General features: G+C 46.3%; 1 protein-coding gene across 1 annotated transcript in view; it reads left to right on the top strand.

Moving 5' to 3' along the window:
* The window catches only part of AARS1 (alanyl-tRNA synthetase 1), a 373,026-nt gene that overhangs the window by 77,849 nt on the left and 278,136 nt on the right, over positions 1-17,041 (top strand). Inside the window, exon 7 of the mRNA XM_078670073.1 lies at positions 15,220-15,365. Within this exon, the coding sequence (XP_078526199.1) occupies positions 15,220-15,365 (146 nt within the window). The remainder of the gene's footprint in view (positions 1-15,219; positions 15,366-17,041) is intronic.

Below are 17,041 nucleotides of genomic sequence, written 5' to 3'. Positions count from 1 at the left end.
CGTGTCTGCAACCTTTGCTTGTCGCCAAAGCGTAACTATATCAGGATTGTGCAGCCTGTTCAAGAATGAAAAGACATTGCGCTCCAGACGTGAGCGACGCCTGGCTTATGCTATGGAGATGGAGATGGAGGCGGAAGCTGAATTCTCGGCAGACTAGGAACAACAGCTACAGATCAGCGATGCAGAGGACTATGTTCCAGAAGAAGGGTGCTTCATTCTGTGCAGTCCATGCTACTTAGCTTCCGATGAGTCCAGCTAACATGATGAGGAAGAAGAGTCTGAGATGTTGGCTGTGGAACTCCAGAGGGACTGACGACATTGGGGTTAGGGCCGAGGACAAAAACGACACAAAGGGCCATATAGTACCCACGTTCACAATCCCCTTCTTACCCCAAAAGACTGCCCACACAGTCCACCCACAATTACCTGGGTGCGCCACAGGCTTCGGGTTCTGGCCAACACAGAGAGCATGCCTCTGAGTTGAGATTGAACGAAACTGATCAGGATTGAGCTCCAGGCCATAGGGACAAGCGTGGAGATGATATGCACTCGCACTCTGTGCCGATAAAGTTATTAACGATGGCGCAGCCTATGGCGCCAACAATGCCTCTGACACCTCGCCAGCCTCCCTTCGGGGGCAACAAAGCTGTCTGAGCCAAGAAAGAGTACTGCGTCAACACACACTTCATCAGAGCCAATCGACTCTGAAGAAGTCCTCAGAGCAAAGCCACACTTCTACTAAAAAAAACGCCAGTCCAACTGAGCATGAGAAAGACAAGGTGCCTAAGAAAAGTAGGACAATACCAACGCCAAATATAGAGGGTTGTGAATTCGAAATTCTTCAAGAGCTCATGCACAAGAAGCGCTTATTAAGGATGCATATTTGCCTGAGAAGGCCTACAAATGGAAAGGGCAGAATATAGACTTTTCAAAGCCTCTTCCAGTGAGGAAAAGTATGGGGCATAAAACCACTAACTCTATGCCACTCAACATCACATTACACCTCCTCCAAAGCCCCTTTCACCATCATCCATACACTCAAATGATTCAAACGCAGAGATCCCTAGTCATTATAAGCATGACACAGACTTACAGACCCTCCAAAAGTTCAGATCCTTGGGATGCATACAATATTGTACTCCCAGGTCCAGACATTGAAGTCCCAGTACCAGCTAAGGCATCACCTCAAGATGATATTTTCTCCTACCATAGTGAGCTGCTGAATATCATAATGTACAAATGCACATTACGAAGGAGGAGATGGATTTTCTAGTTAAGACACTCTCTAAGACTGAGCGCCCTGTTCAATACCTACATATGATAGCGTCCATGCTCAAAATCGACACAGATCTTTAAAGACCCAGTCAAGACTAGAGTCCTTGCACCACGCTTTGAGAGGAAGTACAAACCTTCACCCACTTTATATCAAGGGACACCCAACAGCTGACTCCTTACTGCTAACAACAGCAAGGAAGAGGGTAGCTTCTTCCCAGAGTACTGGAGATGCAATAGGTACCGATGAGGAAAGCAAGTGCATAGATGCATCAGGAAGGCGGGTAGCAGTGGGGCATGAAAACATTGGTGCATAGGTAACTGTTTGGGTTATTATCCCGATAGAACAGGGCCACTTGGGACAATATGGAGGAGCTAATACAATGTCTCCGAAAGCAATATAGAAAAAGGGGTAAGCGCTCTGCTTTGAGAGTACTAAACTCCTCTATTCTCTTACGTAGGCATGCTTGGTTACACACCTTCGAGTTCAAGCCTGAGGTGCAGCAACACCTCCTTAATGTCCCCTTTGATGGGGACCATCCCTTCGACCCAGAGGTGGACTCCAAGCTAGAGAAAATGTAGAAAGACACAGATCGCAGAATCCATGGGGCCTCTGCAGCCCACTACACCACACCAACAGTCCTTTGGTAGGTATCAGGGAAGAGGAGCTTCCAGAACAGTCACATCTAACACCCAGACAGATCAAAAGCAGCAGCAGCAGCAATATCCTCGGCAAGCAGCCAAAAACTACTACAAAAGAGGTTTCAAACAAAGGGGTAGAAGTAGAGGAACTCTCGCAAGGGCGCCTCCACCTCCAAACAGTTACTCGCCACACATTCCTCCAGAGCACACAACACCTGTCGGGGGAAGGCTACAACAGTTTTCACCACCTGTGGCCAGAGATGACCTCAGACCAGTGGCTACTATCCATCATCCGCAACGAATACCACCTAGAACTCCCCTCCTGCCCATCAAACATTCCTCCACACCCACACCTTCTCAAGGAGGAGATACAAGCTCTGTTAGAGGGTGCCAAAGAGCCTGTCCTACACAGACATTAATCTTGACATTGTGTCAGACCACTTTAACATGGTCACACTACAGGATATAATACCTCTGCTGCACGAAGGCCACTTCATTACGGTGCTCTATCTGAAAGACTTATACTTTCATATACCGATTCACCTGGCACATCGCTGGTATCCCAGGTTAGTGGTAAGTGGTCATCATTACCAGTTCAAAGTTCTGACATTTGGGCTGACAACAGTCCCAAGAGTGTTTACCAAATGTCGAGCAGTGGTGGTAGTCCATTTAAAAATGGCGAGGCAAACGCATGGAGATAATGGAAGGAGCACTGACACTTTCCTAAGTTGGCAGGGTATGTACAGACGTGGGTCCCTTTTCTCACTTTGCCACTGGATTCAAGCTAGCCTGGCTGATGAGGGGTGTTACCACAAAACCGGTCCTATGATGTTTATTTCCGGTCCAGGGAAAACCTGGCATGGCAGTTCGAGCTGGACTGTTCCCATGAGGAACAGGGTCAAGCCTGTTTGCATATGCTGGGTCTGAACTGGGGTGGTGAAGTGAGCTAAAGAATGATAATGGATTCATATCATATCTGTAACTGAGGGCGAGTGTCTGAAATGTTTCAGCACTCCATCCATCCTCTCCTTGTTTACTTTGTTCGCCCTGTTGGCAGGATATGCCTAGACGTGGGTCCCTTGCACTTTTTGCATACTGAATTGAAGCTAGCCTGGCTGATGAGGGGTGTTACCCCAAAACCGGGCCCAGGATCCTTGTTCCCGGTCCAAGAAAGACTTGGCTTAGCAGTTCGGGCTGGACTGTTCCCATGAGGAACAGGTTCAAGCATGTTTGCATATGTCTTTGTCTGAACTGAGGTGGCGAAGTGAGCTAAAGAATGATGATGGATTCAATCCAGATCTGCGACTAGGGGTGAGTGTCTGAAACGTTTCAGCACTCCGTCCATCATCTCCTTCTGTTTGCTTAGTCCATTTAAAAATGTTCATTCATGTCTTCCCATACCTCGACGATTGGCTGATCAAGAGTTCAAAGAGACAGAGGTGCCTGCAAGATATACAGGCCACCATCAGCCTGTTACACAAATTGGGATTGACAATGTCACCAAATCTCCGTTACAGCCTCTTCAAATACTAACCTGTCTTGGAGCGATACTCATTTCAATCTCTGCCACACCATACCTGAATTCACAGAGGGTTCTCAATCTCCAGAACCAACTTGCTCTTTTTCATCCATATTGTCACCTGCCAGTCAGAACTTTGATGTGCCTTCTTGTCATGATGGCCTCTTGTATTTCAATAGTTTCTCATGCCAGGATACACACGTGCCCCGTACAGGAATGACTAGCATCTCAAACGGGGGCAATTTGGAGGATCTAGTGTTTCTTTCAATCGGGGTCCATCAATCTTTGCACTTGTGGGTAAGGCAGACCTTTTTTGGACCCGGTACCGCAAGTGACTATCACCACGGATACAAAACTACCAGGGTGGGATGCACACATGACGGACAAGAAGGTCCAGGGTCCTTGGACTGGTCATCGGCAAAAACTCCACATCAACATACTAGCACTTAGCGATTCAGATGGCTCTAAAAGCCTTCCTCCTCCACATAACCAGAAAGTGTTTTCTCTGGACAGACAACATAACAGCAATGTATTACATCCAGAAACAAAGAGGAATGCAATTGATACAGCTGTCTTCGCTACCACACGCCATCTGGCACCTGGTTATTCGACATCACATCCAACTCTTGGCGGAGTATCTTCCGTGAGTGGACATTTCAGTGGCCTAGCAGTGCTAAGCAGGATGCATTAACAAGTGCTTGAGTGGGAACTCCACCTGAGTCCTTCATTGCTACTTCCAGCAGTGGGGGACACTGGACGTGGATCTGTTTGCCACTGTAGAAAACTCAAAATGCCAAAGCTTTTCCTCCAGGTACCAACATCCATAGTCCATGGGCAATGCTCTTTGGATGAACTTGTCAAGGATATTTGCATATGCTTTTCCCCCTCTCCCACTAATTCCATATCTGGTCAGGAAACTCAGACTGACATCTCAAGATGATTCTCATAGCTCTTACCTGGGTGCGACAGCTCTGGTTCACGACGTTATTTGAGTTGTCCCTAGTTGCTCATGAGAAGCTCCCAACATACCAGAGATTCTCACCCACAGCAAGGGCAGGGTAAGGCAGCCAAATAACTCAACCAGGTATTCTGGCTCCTGAAGTCAGAGTTTGGATACTTGCAATTACCTTCTGAATGTATGGACACTCTAAAGGAGGCAAGAGACCCAATCACAAGAGCTTGTTGTGTAGCCAAGTGGAAGCATTTTCTACTCTACTGTACAAACCCGCATAAAGACCCTTGCACGTCTGCGGTTCAACAGATAGTATGCCACCTGTTACACCTTCAGAAATCACATTTAGCTTACACTTCTGTATAATTTCACCTTATTCTTTGAGGTGTTCAGGACTCAAACTGAATCCTTGCGGTTGATCAGACTTTGGCCAATCCCTATGTCATAGGAAAGTTTATCAGACTCCATCCTGTTCACTACACAAGAGGCTGAATTGTTAATTTTGGATTATCGGATGGTCAATTGAATCCCATCTCTATACTGATAGGTATTCTAAAGCTTAAATATGATTTTCCCAGAATTGTCAGCCAGATGGTTGGATCATTGTCAGTCTCTCTTTTATATTGTATTAGTTGATCATCAAATTCTGGTAGGTCCATAAGAGAGCCTAGCCTCTCTGTATCCAATCCTGTAATGTATATGTATAAACACATAATACTCCAGCCCATGTTAAGAATACTGTAGTCCTGTAACCAGCAGATACTTTGACTTCTAAAAAACTGCTTAAATCCTATGGCCATCTGTAGGCAACATTTACTAAGTTTAGTTTATTTATTCTTTCATCAGCAAGTCAATTAGAATTCAAAATCGGGCTAGAGTTTAAATATAGGCCTTATCTAGACTTGTCTACTTACCATTGAAAGGAGAACTGAGAAGGCGGACACAGCAGTCAGGTACTGATTCTAAAGGGTGTCATGGAATAATTATCAGTAGCTCACGTAAACTAAATTTCACATCTATGACCAATAAGAACTCTCTTGTGTTTTAGCTTAATTCTTTTTCTGACATGAAAATCTTTCATTTACCAATATTTTGTTGATTTCAGTGGTCTAGTGACTGTTCAGTGCATTGGCACTAGAAATCTAGTTAGCTTCTGTTTTTGTTTCCTAATTCTGCCCACAGCCATTAGGCTTGGGCTTTTCACGAAGTGTCCCTCTTGTGATTCTGGATATATGTAAAAACAGCACTTCCACACTCCATATGGTCTCCTCCCCTATTGACTTTGATACAGTGAAAATGTATATTTACTGGGAAAAATGTCCTGGAGGAACTTAAGACACTGCAAAAGAATCAGACCAGCTGACCTATTCCATTCGATTTGATGAACCGAAGGTTGAATTTGGGTGGTATACGGGTAAGTAGATGGAGTGCCTTCTCCAGGTCACTTTGAAGACTTTTACCCCTTCTGAAGGCTCTCTTCCGCCTCATTGCCACTGTAAGTGGAGGTCTGATTAACAGTGCTACTTAGAATATTAATTAAATACTTAATTGCCTGGTTAATAAAAGAAACAAATTCCCTTGTACAGGAAAATAAAATCAAAATATTATATTACCAAGTGATTGAATAAGTTAAAGGTAATGTTTGATATGGCCCATCAATCCCCCCAAAAACATTTTTGCCAGAAATCTCTTAAACAGCATCACTGTAAGGTTGTGCATAGCCCTAAATAAAAAAGCTAAAAGCCTGTTAGTGTTTCTGCTTCTTTCAGTAGCCATGCCTGTTAATCCGGTTAAGATTGCACACCAGCCTTAAAATAGAAAAAGTAAAAAGAATGCTATTCAAACACTCTTACATCTTATTAAAAATTTCCATATGAAATGAGTTTGGAGTAAAACGAAACTCACTACTTCACAAACCTAATACATCCTGTGCTTAATATTACTATGGACCATTTGTGAAGGTGTTAAACCCTGATGTGCAGCTATCTCGGCTTGCATAGTTTGTTATATTATCGCATAAATGAACAGCTGCTCTTGTACACATTACCAAACCACTAGCTAGCTGCATGCCAGGGCTGTTAAAGTAGAGATTAGCATCATCATTGCATGTTCTAATTCCAAGTTATAATAAAGATCATTTTAGTAATGTTTTATGTTCATCTGTGAAACTTAAATAGCATCACGTAATATGTATTTCTCCAGATGTATTTCCTGACAGCAAGACTTCACCAAGATTGAAAAGGCCAAAATGAAGGCTCGCTTATTCTCTTTATTTTAAAGAACATTATTCCTATAGATAAGGCTGATAAGTACCTAGGTTATATGACTGTAATATTGCCTTATGGATGAGCAAGCCTCGTGGTTCGCGCCAGAGGATTTGTGATGTAGCTGTTTTTAAGTACTGATCTAAACTGGTACATAGATGATCTACTCCCAAATAGCTGAATGGGGCACATCATTTTGTTGTCTATTGTTGTTGATGAGGTGTTTAATGTTGAGTACAGTATTTCCAGGTTCGAGGCATGTGGGCTGCTGAATTCATATCTATAGCATAGATCGCCGCCTAGTGTTGGGTCCGGATGATTGCACATTGTTGTCCTGGAAGAGTCTTCGAAGTATCACGAGATAGGTGGCTCCTCCCCTGGACTACAGTGCGCATGGGCATCGACTCCATCCCCAGATTGTTTTTTTCCGCCATTGGGTTCGGATGTATATTCGACATCTCCAGTTCGGAATTGAAATAGACTTTTCCTAAGGCCCGAAGGCCTTTCCTATAGCGTCGGTATTGTTTTGCGTTCGGTGCCCAGCTCTGTTCCGGCTCAGTTCCCGAGTCGGACGTCCAGAGGAGTCGTGTGACTCTTCGGTGCTCGAGGCCCGGTCGACGCAGCAAGACTTTCGACGACACATCATGGAACGGAGTCCGTTCAAGAAATGTCCCGTGTGCGGATCTAAGTACCCACACATCGACGTCCACCCCGTGTGCAACAAGTGCCTGTCGCCGGACCACGACGAAGCCAACTGTATGGCTTGTTCCAGGTTTCGATCGAAGAAGACGATTCGACTTCGGCGCGTGGCGCGCCAGGAGGCCCAGCGGTCAGCCCCGGCACCAGTGGACATCTTCGACAGAGAAGAAGCAGACGAACAGGAAGTTCATATGCAGATTTCCCCTCCGGCGGAGGAGATAGACTACGAATATGACGCGGACGTCGAAGTGGTCGAGGAAGAAGTCGTCGACGAGGTAGAAGACGACAATGAGGCCTACGGGGCCACAGAAGATAGCTCATGTGAAGAGCTAAGCCCCGAACGAACAATTACTAAGGCTCAGGTCGAGGGATCGCCACACGGCCTTACCCAAGACCTTCCACCCCAATCCACGGCCTCGCCTACGGGCCCGGCTACGGATACTTCTACGGAGCCTACCTTGGTAAAAACGAAACCGAAACCTTCGGTGTCGACGAAAACGAAACCAATAGAGACGCCGTCGACACAGAAGACGTCTGCCCCTCCGGCCGACTCCTCGTCTTCAGACACGTCGGGGCAGCTGAAACCGAAGAAGGCCGTCGACCCGGGGAAGTCGACCAAGGGTGCCGAGCCAAAGTTGGGCAAGGGCGCCGAGTCAAAGTCGGTCAAGAGCGTCGAGCCAAAATCGGCCAAAGGCGTCGATCCGAAGGCTGGGGCCCCGCACCCGGTTCTCAAGTCCACCGACAAGTCAACGTCAGCGCCGAAGGCCGTCGGCGCGGAAGGAAGGCGCAGTGTGCCGCAGAGGGCTGATCCTGTGCCTCGGCCGGATAAGAACAAGGCATCGACGCTCGAGTCTTCACTCGCTGGTGGACCGAAGACGTCTGTCGGGCTCTCTACAGCGCATCAGGAGCAAGGCTTCCGCGGCCGCACCAAAGGATGCTTCCACACCGAAGCCGGCTGCTGCAACGCCAAAGTCTTCGACGCCACTCCTGTTTACGTTGCCGCCGAAGGTAGCACCAAAGGCCTTCGCACCACGGTCTGCCACCGAAGCGCCCGTCCACGAGTCTACGGCGTCGAAGCCTTCTCAGCCGCTTGGGAACTCAAAACCTCGACAACCCTCGGGAGAGGAGCAGTCGGAACATTTTATCGACGTCGACACCGGGAAGCTAACCCTCTACAAGAGGAAGATCACGGCAACTCAGCCTTTGGCGTCCTACACCATTCCTTTGAAGCGCAAAAAGCCTGCTGTGGACTCCCCTGTTCTGGTGGAGCCTCTTGCTCCACGGACTCCACGAGTGGCTACACCTTCACCCACCTATTCAGATGTAGAGGGTGGAGATGGTGAGGACGAGGAGTATAACTTTCCTGCCAACACTGATCCTGAGGATCAACAAGACTCAAGGGCAGATGCAGGTGACCCAGTGGATCAGCATACTGCACAGGACCCTCAGGTCTACAATGTCAAGCCCTTTCCTACTGAGGATTCAGCTGCATTTAATGCTCTAATTGAGAGGGCGGCTAAGAACCACGACGTGGAGCTCCACGCTGACCCTATCGAAGTGGACTTCCTATTTGATACCTTTTCAACAGCAGAGAAGACTGTCAAAACTCTCCCCATGCTGAAAGGGGTTCTGAAACATTCTGCAGACATTTTTAAGGACCCCACACGGGCCAGGGTGATCAACCCTAGGATTGAAAAAAAATATAAGCCGGCACCTGGGGACCCTACCTACATCAAGGGCCAGTTGCCATTGGACTCTCTGGTAGTTTCTAATGCCCGGAAGAGGGCGAACTCCCAGACCACTGGTGATGCTCCTCCCCCCGACAAGGAATCAAAAGTGCTGGAGGCATCAGGGAAGAGGGTGGCGGCTCAAGCAGCCAATATCTGGCGTATTTCTAACACTCAAGCACTCCTAGCCAGATATGACAGGGCGCACTATGACACGCTAGAGACCCTGTTACAACATCTTCCAGACCAGTATAAGGAGGCAGCTGAGATGCTTATTCAGGAAGGGAAGCTTATCTCCAACGCTTCTATTAAATGTGCCCTGGACGTGGCGGACACCGTGGCCAGAGCCATTAACACCAGTGTCATGTTGAGACGTCAGGCCTGGCTCAGAATCTCCGGTTTCAAGCCGGAGATACAAACCACCATCCTCAATCAGCCAGTAAACCCAGATAGGTTATTTGGTCCAGAGGTGGATACCACCTTAGAGAAAATCAAGAAGGATACCGAGACTGCGAAGTCCATGGGGGCTCTACAGTCCCAGCAGTTTCGGGGCAGCACTTTTCGTCGCTCAGGCAATAAAGGTGTTTCCAGAGGCCAGATGTCCCAGCAAACGCAATACAATAAAGGTGGGGCGCAGTCCTCTTACACCAAGCAGAGTAGAGGCGGCTATCGGGGCAATAGCACCAAGGGCAGAGGTAGCGGAAACAACAACTCCCGCTCCTCCGCCACCAACAAACAGTGACGCCCTGTCACTGCCCCCCGACCATACTACACCTGTCGGGGGGGGGGGAGACTCCAGCAGTTCCTGCCAGTCTGGAAATCCATCACCACAGTAAGGTGGGTCAGGAAACTTATCCGGTTCGGTTATTGTCTGGAGTTAACATCCACTCCACCCAACATGCCACCAAAACACCGTCCTATGTCCACAGAGCATTTGCACTTATTGCAGCAGGAGGTACTCGTCATGCTGCAAAAAGGGGCAATCGAGCTCGTGCCGGTGGAGGAAGAAGGCACGGGAGTGTACTCCCTGTACTTCTTAATCCCAAAGAAGGACTGGTCCCTCAGGCCCATACTGTACCTCAGGCCCCTGAATCAGTACATTCTATCAGAACACTTTCATATGCTCACACTGCAGCAAGTTCTCCCCTTGCTCAATCAGGGAGACTTCCCCGCAACCTTGGATCTCAAAGATGCCTATTTCCACATTCCACTGCATCCATCACACAGAAAATACCTCCGGTTCACCATTCAGGGTCGGCATTATCAGTTCAACGTCCTCCCTTTCGGGGTGACCACAGTGCCCAGAGTGTTCACGAAATGCCTGCCGATGGTGGCGGCGCACCTCAGGAGGCAGAACGTTCATGTTTACCCTTATCTGGACGACTGGCTTGTCCAAGCAAGGTCGGCCCAGCAGTGCGCCGCCGACATGTCCCACACCATTCACCTTCTTCACGATCTGGGATTCTCACTAAATTACCCAAAGTCGCACCTTCAGCCAGCCCATGTGCGGCAGTACCTGGGCGCGACTATAAATACTCTGGCAGCCACAGCTCAGCCAAATCCTGTGAGGGTCAACAGCATTCGGTCACTGATCCAAAGGTTCAGACCGCAACACTCGCTCCCAGCAAGAGTGTTCATGCAGTTGATAGGCATGATGGCCTCCTGCATCTTCATAGTCCCGCACGCGAGGCTACATATGCGTCCGCTCCAAGAATGCTTGGCTCGTCAGTGGACTCAGGCTCAAGGACAGTTAAACGACCTAGTGTTGGTGACCGGTCGGGCATACAACTCTCTGCATTGGTGGACTCCACACAACCTTTGCAAGGGCCGACCGTTCCAAGAGCCTGTGCCGCACATTATCCTGACGACGGACGCATCTCTCCAGGGATGGGGAGCGCATGTACTCCACTATACGGTGCAGAAACTATGGACAACACAGCAAAAGAAGATGCACATCAACTACCTAGAACTGATGGCAATCTTCATGGCATTGAAGTCTTTCAAAGTACATCTGTGCAACAAAGTCGTGTTGATCCGGACGGACAACATGACGGCCATGTACTACATTCAAAAGCAGGGAGGAACACACTCTCCACAGTTGTCTCATCTGGCTCAGAGCATGTGGAAGTGGGCCATTCAGAGGAACATCTTCCTCATGGCGGAACACCTCCCGGGCAAGGACAATCAGATGGCGGATCTGCTCAGCAGATACAGCCACCAAATGCACGAGTGGGAGATACATCCATCAGTACTCCGCCCGTACTTCCAGCAGTGGGGTCATCCGGAGATAGACCTGTTTGCCACAAGGGAAAACACAAAATGCCAAAGCTTTGCCGCCAGATTCCCTCACCCACAGTCGCAGGGCAATGCGATATGGATGAACTGGTCAGGCAGATTTGCGTACGCTTTTCCCCCAGCACCTCTCATACTGCTGGTGGCACGAAAGCTAAAGCAACACTCGATGACACTCATCCTAGTTGCTCCACCGTGGGCACGCCAACCATGGTACATCACGTTTCTAGAACTATCCGTGGTACCGCATCAAAGGCTGCACCTCACACCCAGGCTTTTGACGCAGAACCTTGGCGACATTCAGCATCCAGATCCGCAACAGCTCAACCTGGCGATCTGGCTCCTGAAGTCTTAGAGTTTGGCTACCTTGACTTGCCTCCCGAATGCATGGATATCATACGAGAGGCAAGAAAGCCCACCACCAGAGCTTGCTATGCAGCAAAATGGAAGCGGTTTGTCATTTACTGTACTGAACACAACATCAACCCGCTAGATGCATCCACTCCCAACATCATCTGTTATTTGTTACATCTTTACAAATGCAATCTAGCATATGCTTCCATCAGGATACACTTATCCGCCATAGCGGCTTATCTCCAAAACAGGCAGCATCTCTCCGTTTTCAGAGTGCCTGCCATTAAAGCCTTCCTAAAAGGCCTAAAGCGGGTCATCCCTCCCAGGACCCCGCCAGCTCCTGTATGGAACCTCAATGTGGTCCTCACCAGGTTGATGGGCCCACCTTTTGAGCCTCTACATTCATGTGAGATTCAGTTCTTAACATGGAAAGTGGCTTTTCTCATCGCCATTACGTCTCTACGACGTGTTAGTGAGCTACAGGCGCTCACTGTTCAAGAGCCATTCATTCAAATTCACTCCTACAGGGTGGTGCTGCACACTAACCCTAAATTTCTTCCTAAAGTGGTTTCGCAGTTCCATGTCAATCAGACCATTGAACTGCCCGCATTCTTTCAAAACCCAGAGACAGTAGCCGAAAGAATGCTCCACACTCTTGATGTCAAACGAGCTTTGATGTACTACATCGATAGGACCAAAGAATTTAGGAAGACACAACAACTCTTTGTTGCCTTTTCAGCCCAGAACAAAGGCAACCCCATTTCCAAAGCTAGTATAGCCAGGTGGATCGGTAAGTGTATTCAGATTTGCTATCACAAGGCTAAGCGCACTTTAACGGTCCCCCCCAGAGCCCACTCCACCCGCAAGTTGAGGGCCTCCATGGCTTTCCTTGGTAATATCCCTTTGGAAGACATTTGTAGAGCAGCCACATGGTCTACACCACACACATTTACTAAACACTACTGTGTAGATGTGCACTCCAAGCAGCTGTAGGGCAGGCTGTTCTTAAGACACTTTTTCAAACGTCTGCAGCTGGCACAGGCGGCCGCCGTTAATGGAGGGACTGCTATTTATTCTATGCTATAGATATGAATTCAGCAGCCCACATGCCTCGAACTGAATATGCTACTTACCAGTATGCATCTGTTCTTGGCATGTAGGGCTGCTGACATTCATATCGCCCGCCCCCCTCCCCGGCGCCTGTAGCGGCTGCAGAATTTACACTTACTCTTAGCATGGTCATCGCTCACACTGTTACACTCCATCTTCACCACAATGGCTAAAAACAATCTGGGGATGGAGTCGATGGCCATGCGCACTGTAGTCCAGGGGAGGAGCCACCTATCTCGTGATACTTCGAAGACTCTTCCAGGACAACAATGTGCAATCATCCGGACCCAACACTAGGCGCCGATCTATGCTATAGATATGAATGTCAGCAGCCCTACCTGCCAAGAACAGATGCATACTGGTAAGTAGCATATTCATTATGTTTTCTATTCAGACATTCAAAGACAATCACCTAGTTATCTCTGACATTTTCGAGTGTTGCTCGCTGTCAAGGCAAAAGCCATTAGAAGTACACTTCATCAAATTCTAATTTTGAAGACCTCCTCCATAGTCTTCTAGGTGAGATATTTATTTATAAACTTTGGTCCCAGAGGATGTTAGTATGCAGAAGGCTGCTCAAATTGATTAATTGATTAAACATTCTTGTTCTGAAGAAAACACAGAATGCTCCAAGCAAAGCTCCAAAAAGTGGCAATCACAGAGTTGACCCCCCCCCACCCCCCCAAGAAGATCATGATTTCCAAGAAGTGTTTTTCACACCAAAGATGTCAGCATCTCAAAGGGATCTTTAGCTTGAAGTGTGAGATCGTGCCTGGTATAGCAACATCTTACATTCGGTGTAAGTATCTGGTCACAAACCCTTTCAACAGATTCCTTTAGAACCGCAGAAGAGTTTATATGCCGTTATCTAGATAATATGAAAAACATTAGCAAATCTAGTCAGCTACAAGTGAAATGTGGGGCCACCTTTACATACTTGGAAATACTTAAGTTGCCCCTTGCCAGGTAAAGGGTCTCATACATAACTTTGTTACCAATAAACTAGAAATTCCCTTACCATGAAGCTTAAAGCTCATCCCTCAAGGAACCAATCTGCTAATTCAGCTACTAGAGCTGTGGGGAAAAGCCCCAGTGTCTGAGATGTTTACAGTGGCCACCTGGACATCAATCCATACACTTAGTAGCCACTTTCTTCAATCTGATTTCAAGTAGAATATAAAAGTGGTTCTGACCTCCATGTAAATCCTCGGTCACATATTTAGTCTGTCTTTGCATGTTCATGGCAATTCTTAATGAGAATGTAGCAGAGTTTGAATAGAAAAAACCTCACGATGAAGGGAATATTACTTGATATTGGTTCTTCAGTATAGGAGCCTTCTTCAAAGTCCAAGGCAACGCGTTTCCATATACAATGGATACATGATTATTAAAGGTTAGGATCCTTCTACCCACTCAAAAAGAACAGGTCATAATGGCACAGTTGAGCACTGTAGAGTCGGCTGGCTCCAGTGAAGGAGCAGTGACCTGCTTTTCTGCTTCTAGAAGCTATTGCCGATCTTGCGTCATTTATGATCTTTTTTTTTTACCTTTAGTGTAGATGAATCGTTCTTCACACCCATTCATTCTTGAGTGCTCCTTAGAATTTGAGGGGAGTACTGCCTCAAAGCCCAGTCAGTACATCTTCCGGGTAATTCAGTCCTTCATCTGTACAGCAGAACAGTTGTGTCTCTCTATACATGGACAGGATCATGTCCAGCCAATTTGATAGTTTGATTTTCTAGAAGAGCTCTCGTCAGTGGTTGGAGACTGGGATGTATCCAAAATCTATTCAGTCTTCTCTCCTGGAGTTTCCCCTTTAGGCGTTGAGATGAGACCCCATTTAGTTGACACATCTGTTCATTCTTGTTCATTCTTGCATTCTTAGTCTGCTTTAGAAGTACCACCTGTAAATGCTGGTAGTGGAGGCCAGTCTCCATGTTTGATCATTGCTTGCCTTTCTCTTTGATAGTCGATTAATATTAGTGATGAAAATAAAGGACAAATGATGGCTTTACATGCAAAAAGCGAAATACCATGTCTATTGTTAGAACATTGGTTTTCTTTGGTGGTGTTTGATAAATGAATGACGAAAAGCATGTCTGCTTTCCAACATGGGTCCAGGAGTGCTGGTTCCTTGCCCGATTTTGAGAATTAACATTCACTATGTAAATCTGTTCTATTTAGATTCATTATATTTAAATAATTATTACAGAAGGAAATTTTGGCATTGATGGAAACCTTTTGAATTTGTATTAGATACCACTGATATATAAGGTACCCGTCACAGAAAACACTTTGGCACTTTCCCCCAGAGGAATAGTGCATTGTGATATTACATAGAAAAGCAATACCTACAGCATGCTTACAGTTTTCTCCTCTGGCTGACAGGGCACCGGTGCCAGGCCATACACTGGGAAAGTGGGTGCAGAGGATGTGGATGGAATCGATATGGCTTACCGCGTTTTAGCAGACCACGCCCGTACCATCACAGTAGCTCTTTCAGATGGAGGGCGACCTGATAACACTGGAAGAGGGTAAGGTCATTCTTTTAAGAAACCCTTGGGAAGTGTCGGTGAGATCGGCTCTGCAACAAATGGATAGTATTTTTATGTATCCGTGGTCAGCTCTTGCCTTAAAGTTATGTCTTAAGTATCCTGAAATTGTGGAATATATAAGTATGTGGTCTGTTTCAAGTGCTTTCATGGAGTACAATAATGATATTCAGTCTAGAGGTCCAACTGTGCAACACCAAGTGGCAGAAGCTTGGTTTTTCATTTTTTGTTGTCTTGGTTTTAGGAATATTATTGAGTGTGAATGTTTTTCTGAATAATCCTACAGTCCATGGGTTGTTATAAAACGTCTGCTTGTTTTGTATTCGTTATTAGACCCTTAGTCTGATTGACCATAAACAAAGAAGTGGCTCTCTTGTTCGACCAACCCTGTAGAGTGGAAACTGCAGCGGACTCTTTTTGGGTATATTACAAAGGAATAATAGCTGCGCATTTCCATATCTTGTTCAAAACCATTTAACGCTCAGGTCTGTCAAGTCAGCACAAGCAATAGATACTCTGGTTAAAACTGAGATTTTGTCTGCTGATATACTTCCCACTCGAAAAATACAAAAGTTCTTCCAGTTGCTCAAGTGTCTTCTGATTTGCTTAGTTGATATCTTGAAATTTGTATCTCGAGTCCCCTGTACTGATGACATTATTATAATCACCAAGCATTTCATTGCAAATCTGGTCCACCTCAGCTATTCTTTTTTTTAAACATTTATTCTATTCTTTTAATTGTAAGTGTCATATTTATGACTTTAGGTTTTGCTGCTTTAATCTTGACGTCTTACACTTCTGAAAAGTGTCATCTTCTTCGAAAATTCAGGAATTGATCTTTGTGAGCAGACATAGACCACAAAACACAACCAGCAAGCACAGTTTAAACTCCCCTTGTCCCAGTCTAATTCCTGTGATGACCAGGTTTAAATGTACGGGAGGATAGATGGCCATCACCTTGAGTGGAGCTGAGGTGGTTTTAAAATTAACAGTTGTTTCCCCCAGAAGCGTTTGCTGAGTGTTTCCCGCAAGAACAACCTAACTCTGTCAAACACTTTTTCCACATATAGGTACAGAAGCCCTTTCCCTGTTTTTACATTTAGCTATGTCCACTGTAGGACCTTTTAGTGTAGTTTCGTCAGTCTACCCTTCATACCGCGGGTCTGATCAGTGTGTGTATGCTGGGCTATCAGTTGCATTGTTCGTGCTACGATTTTTGTTATACATCTTTTCTTAAATTAAATGAAAAAAGTTTGTCTATGTGACCTACAAAGCATCAGCTGCTCATTTGGTTTCACGATAGTGTTTATTGCATTCTTTCATTGACTTCAAGACCATATGTGAGTCTACAATATTTTTAAATACCTTAACCATAACTCGTGTCAACATCAGTGCAAACCACTTGTAAAAAGCTGGACCCAGCGCTTTTTTTTTAATTCAGAAATTTTACAACATTAATAAATAGGCAGAAATTCATCATTTTCAAATATTAAATGTCCCATATCAAATAACGCGGTACAAAAGGGGGTGGTGATGGACGGAGCATCTGAACCAATCAAACACTCACACCCAGTCAACAGATCTGGGTTTAATCCATCTCCGTTCTTTAGCCCACTCTGCCACCCCAGTTCAGACATGGCCATATGCAAATCAGTCTG

The sequence above is a fragment of the Lissotriton helveticus genome, chromosome 12 (genome assembly GCF_964261635.1).
Source record: "Lissotriton helveticus chromosome 12, aLisHel1.1, whole genome shotgun sequence".
NCBI lineage: Eukaryota > Metazoa > Chordata > Amphibia > Caudata > Salamandridae > Lissotriton > Lissotriton helveticus.
The sequence above is the reverse complement of the archived record's forward strand: the minus strand, read 5'-3'. Positions and strand labels throughout refer to the sequence as shown.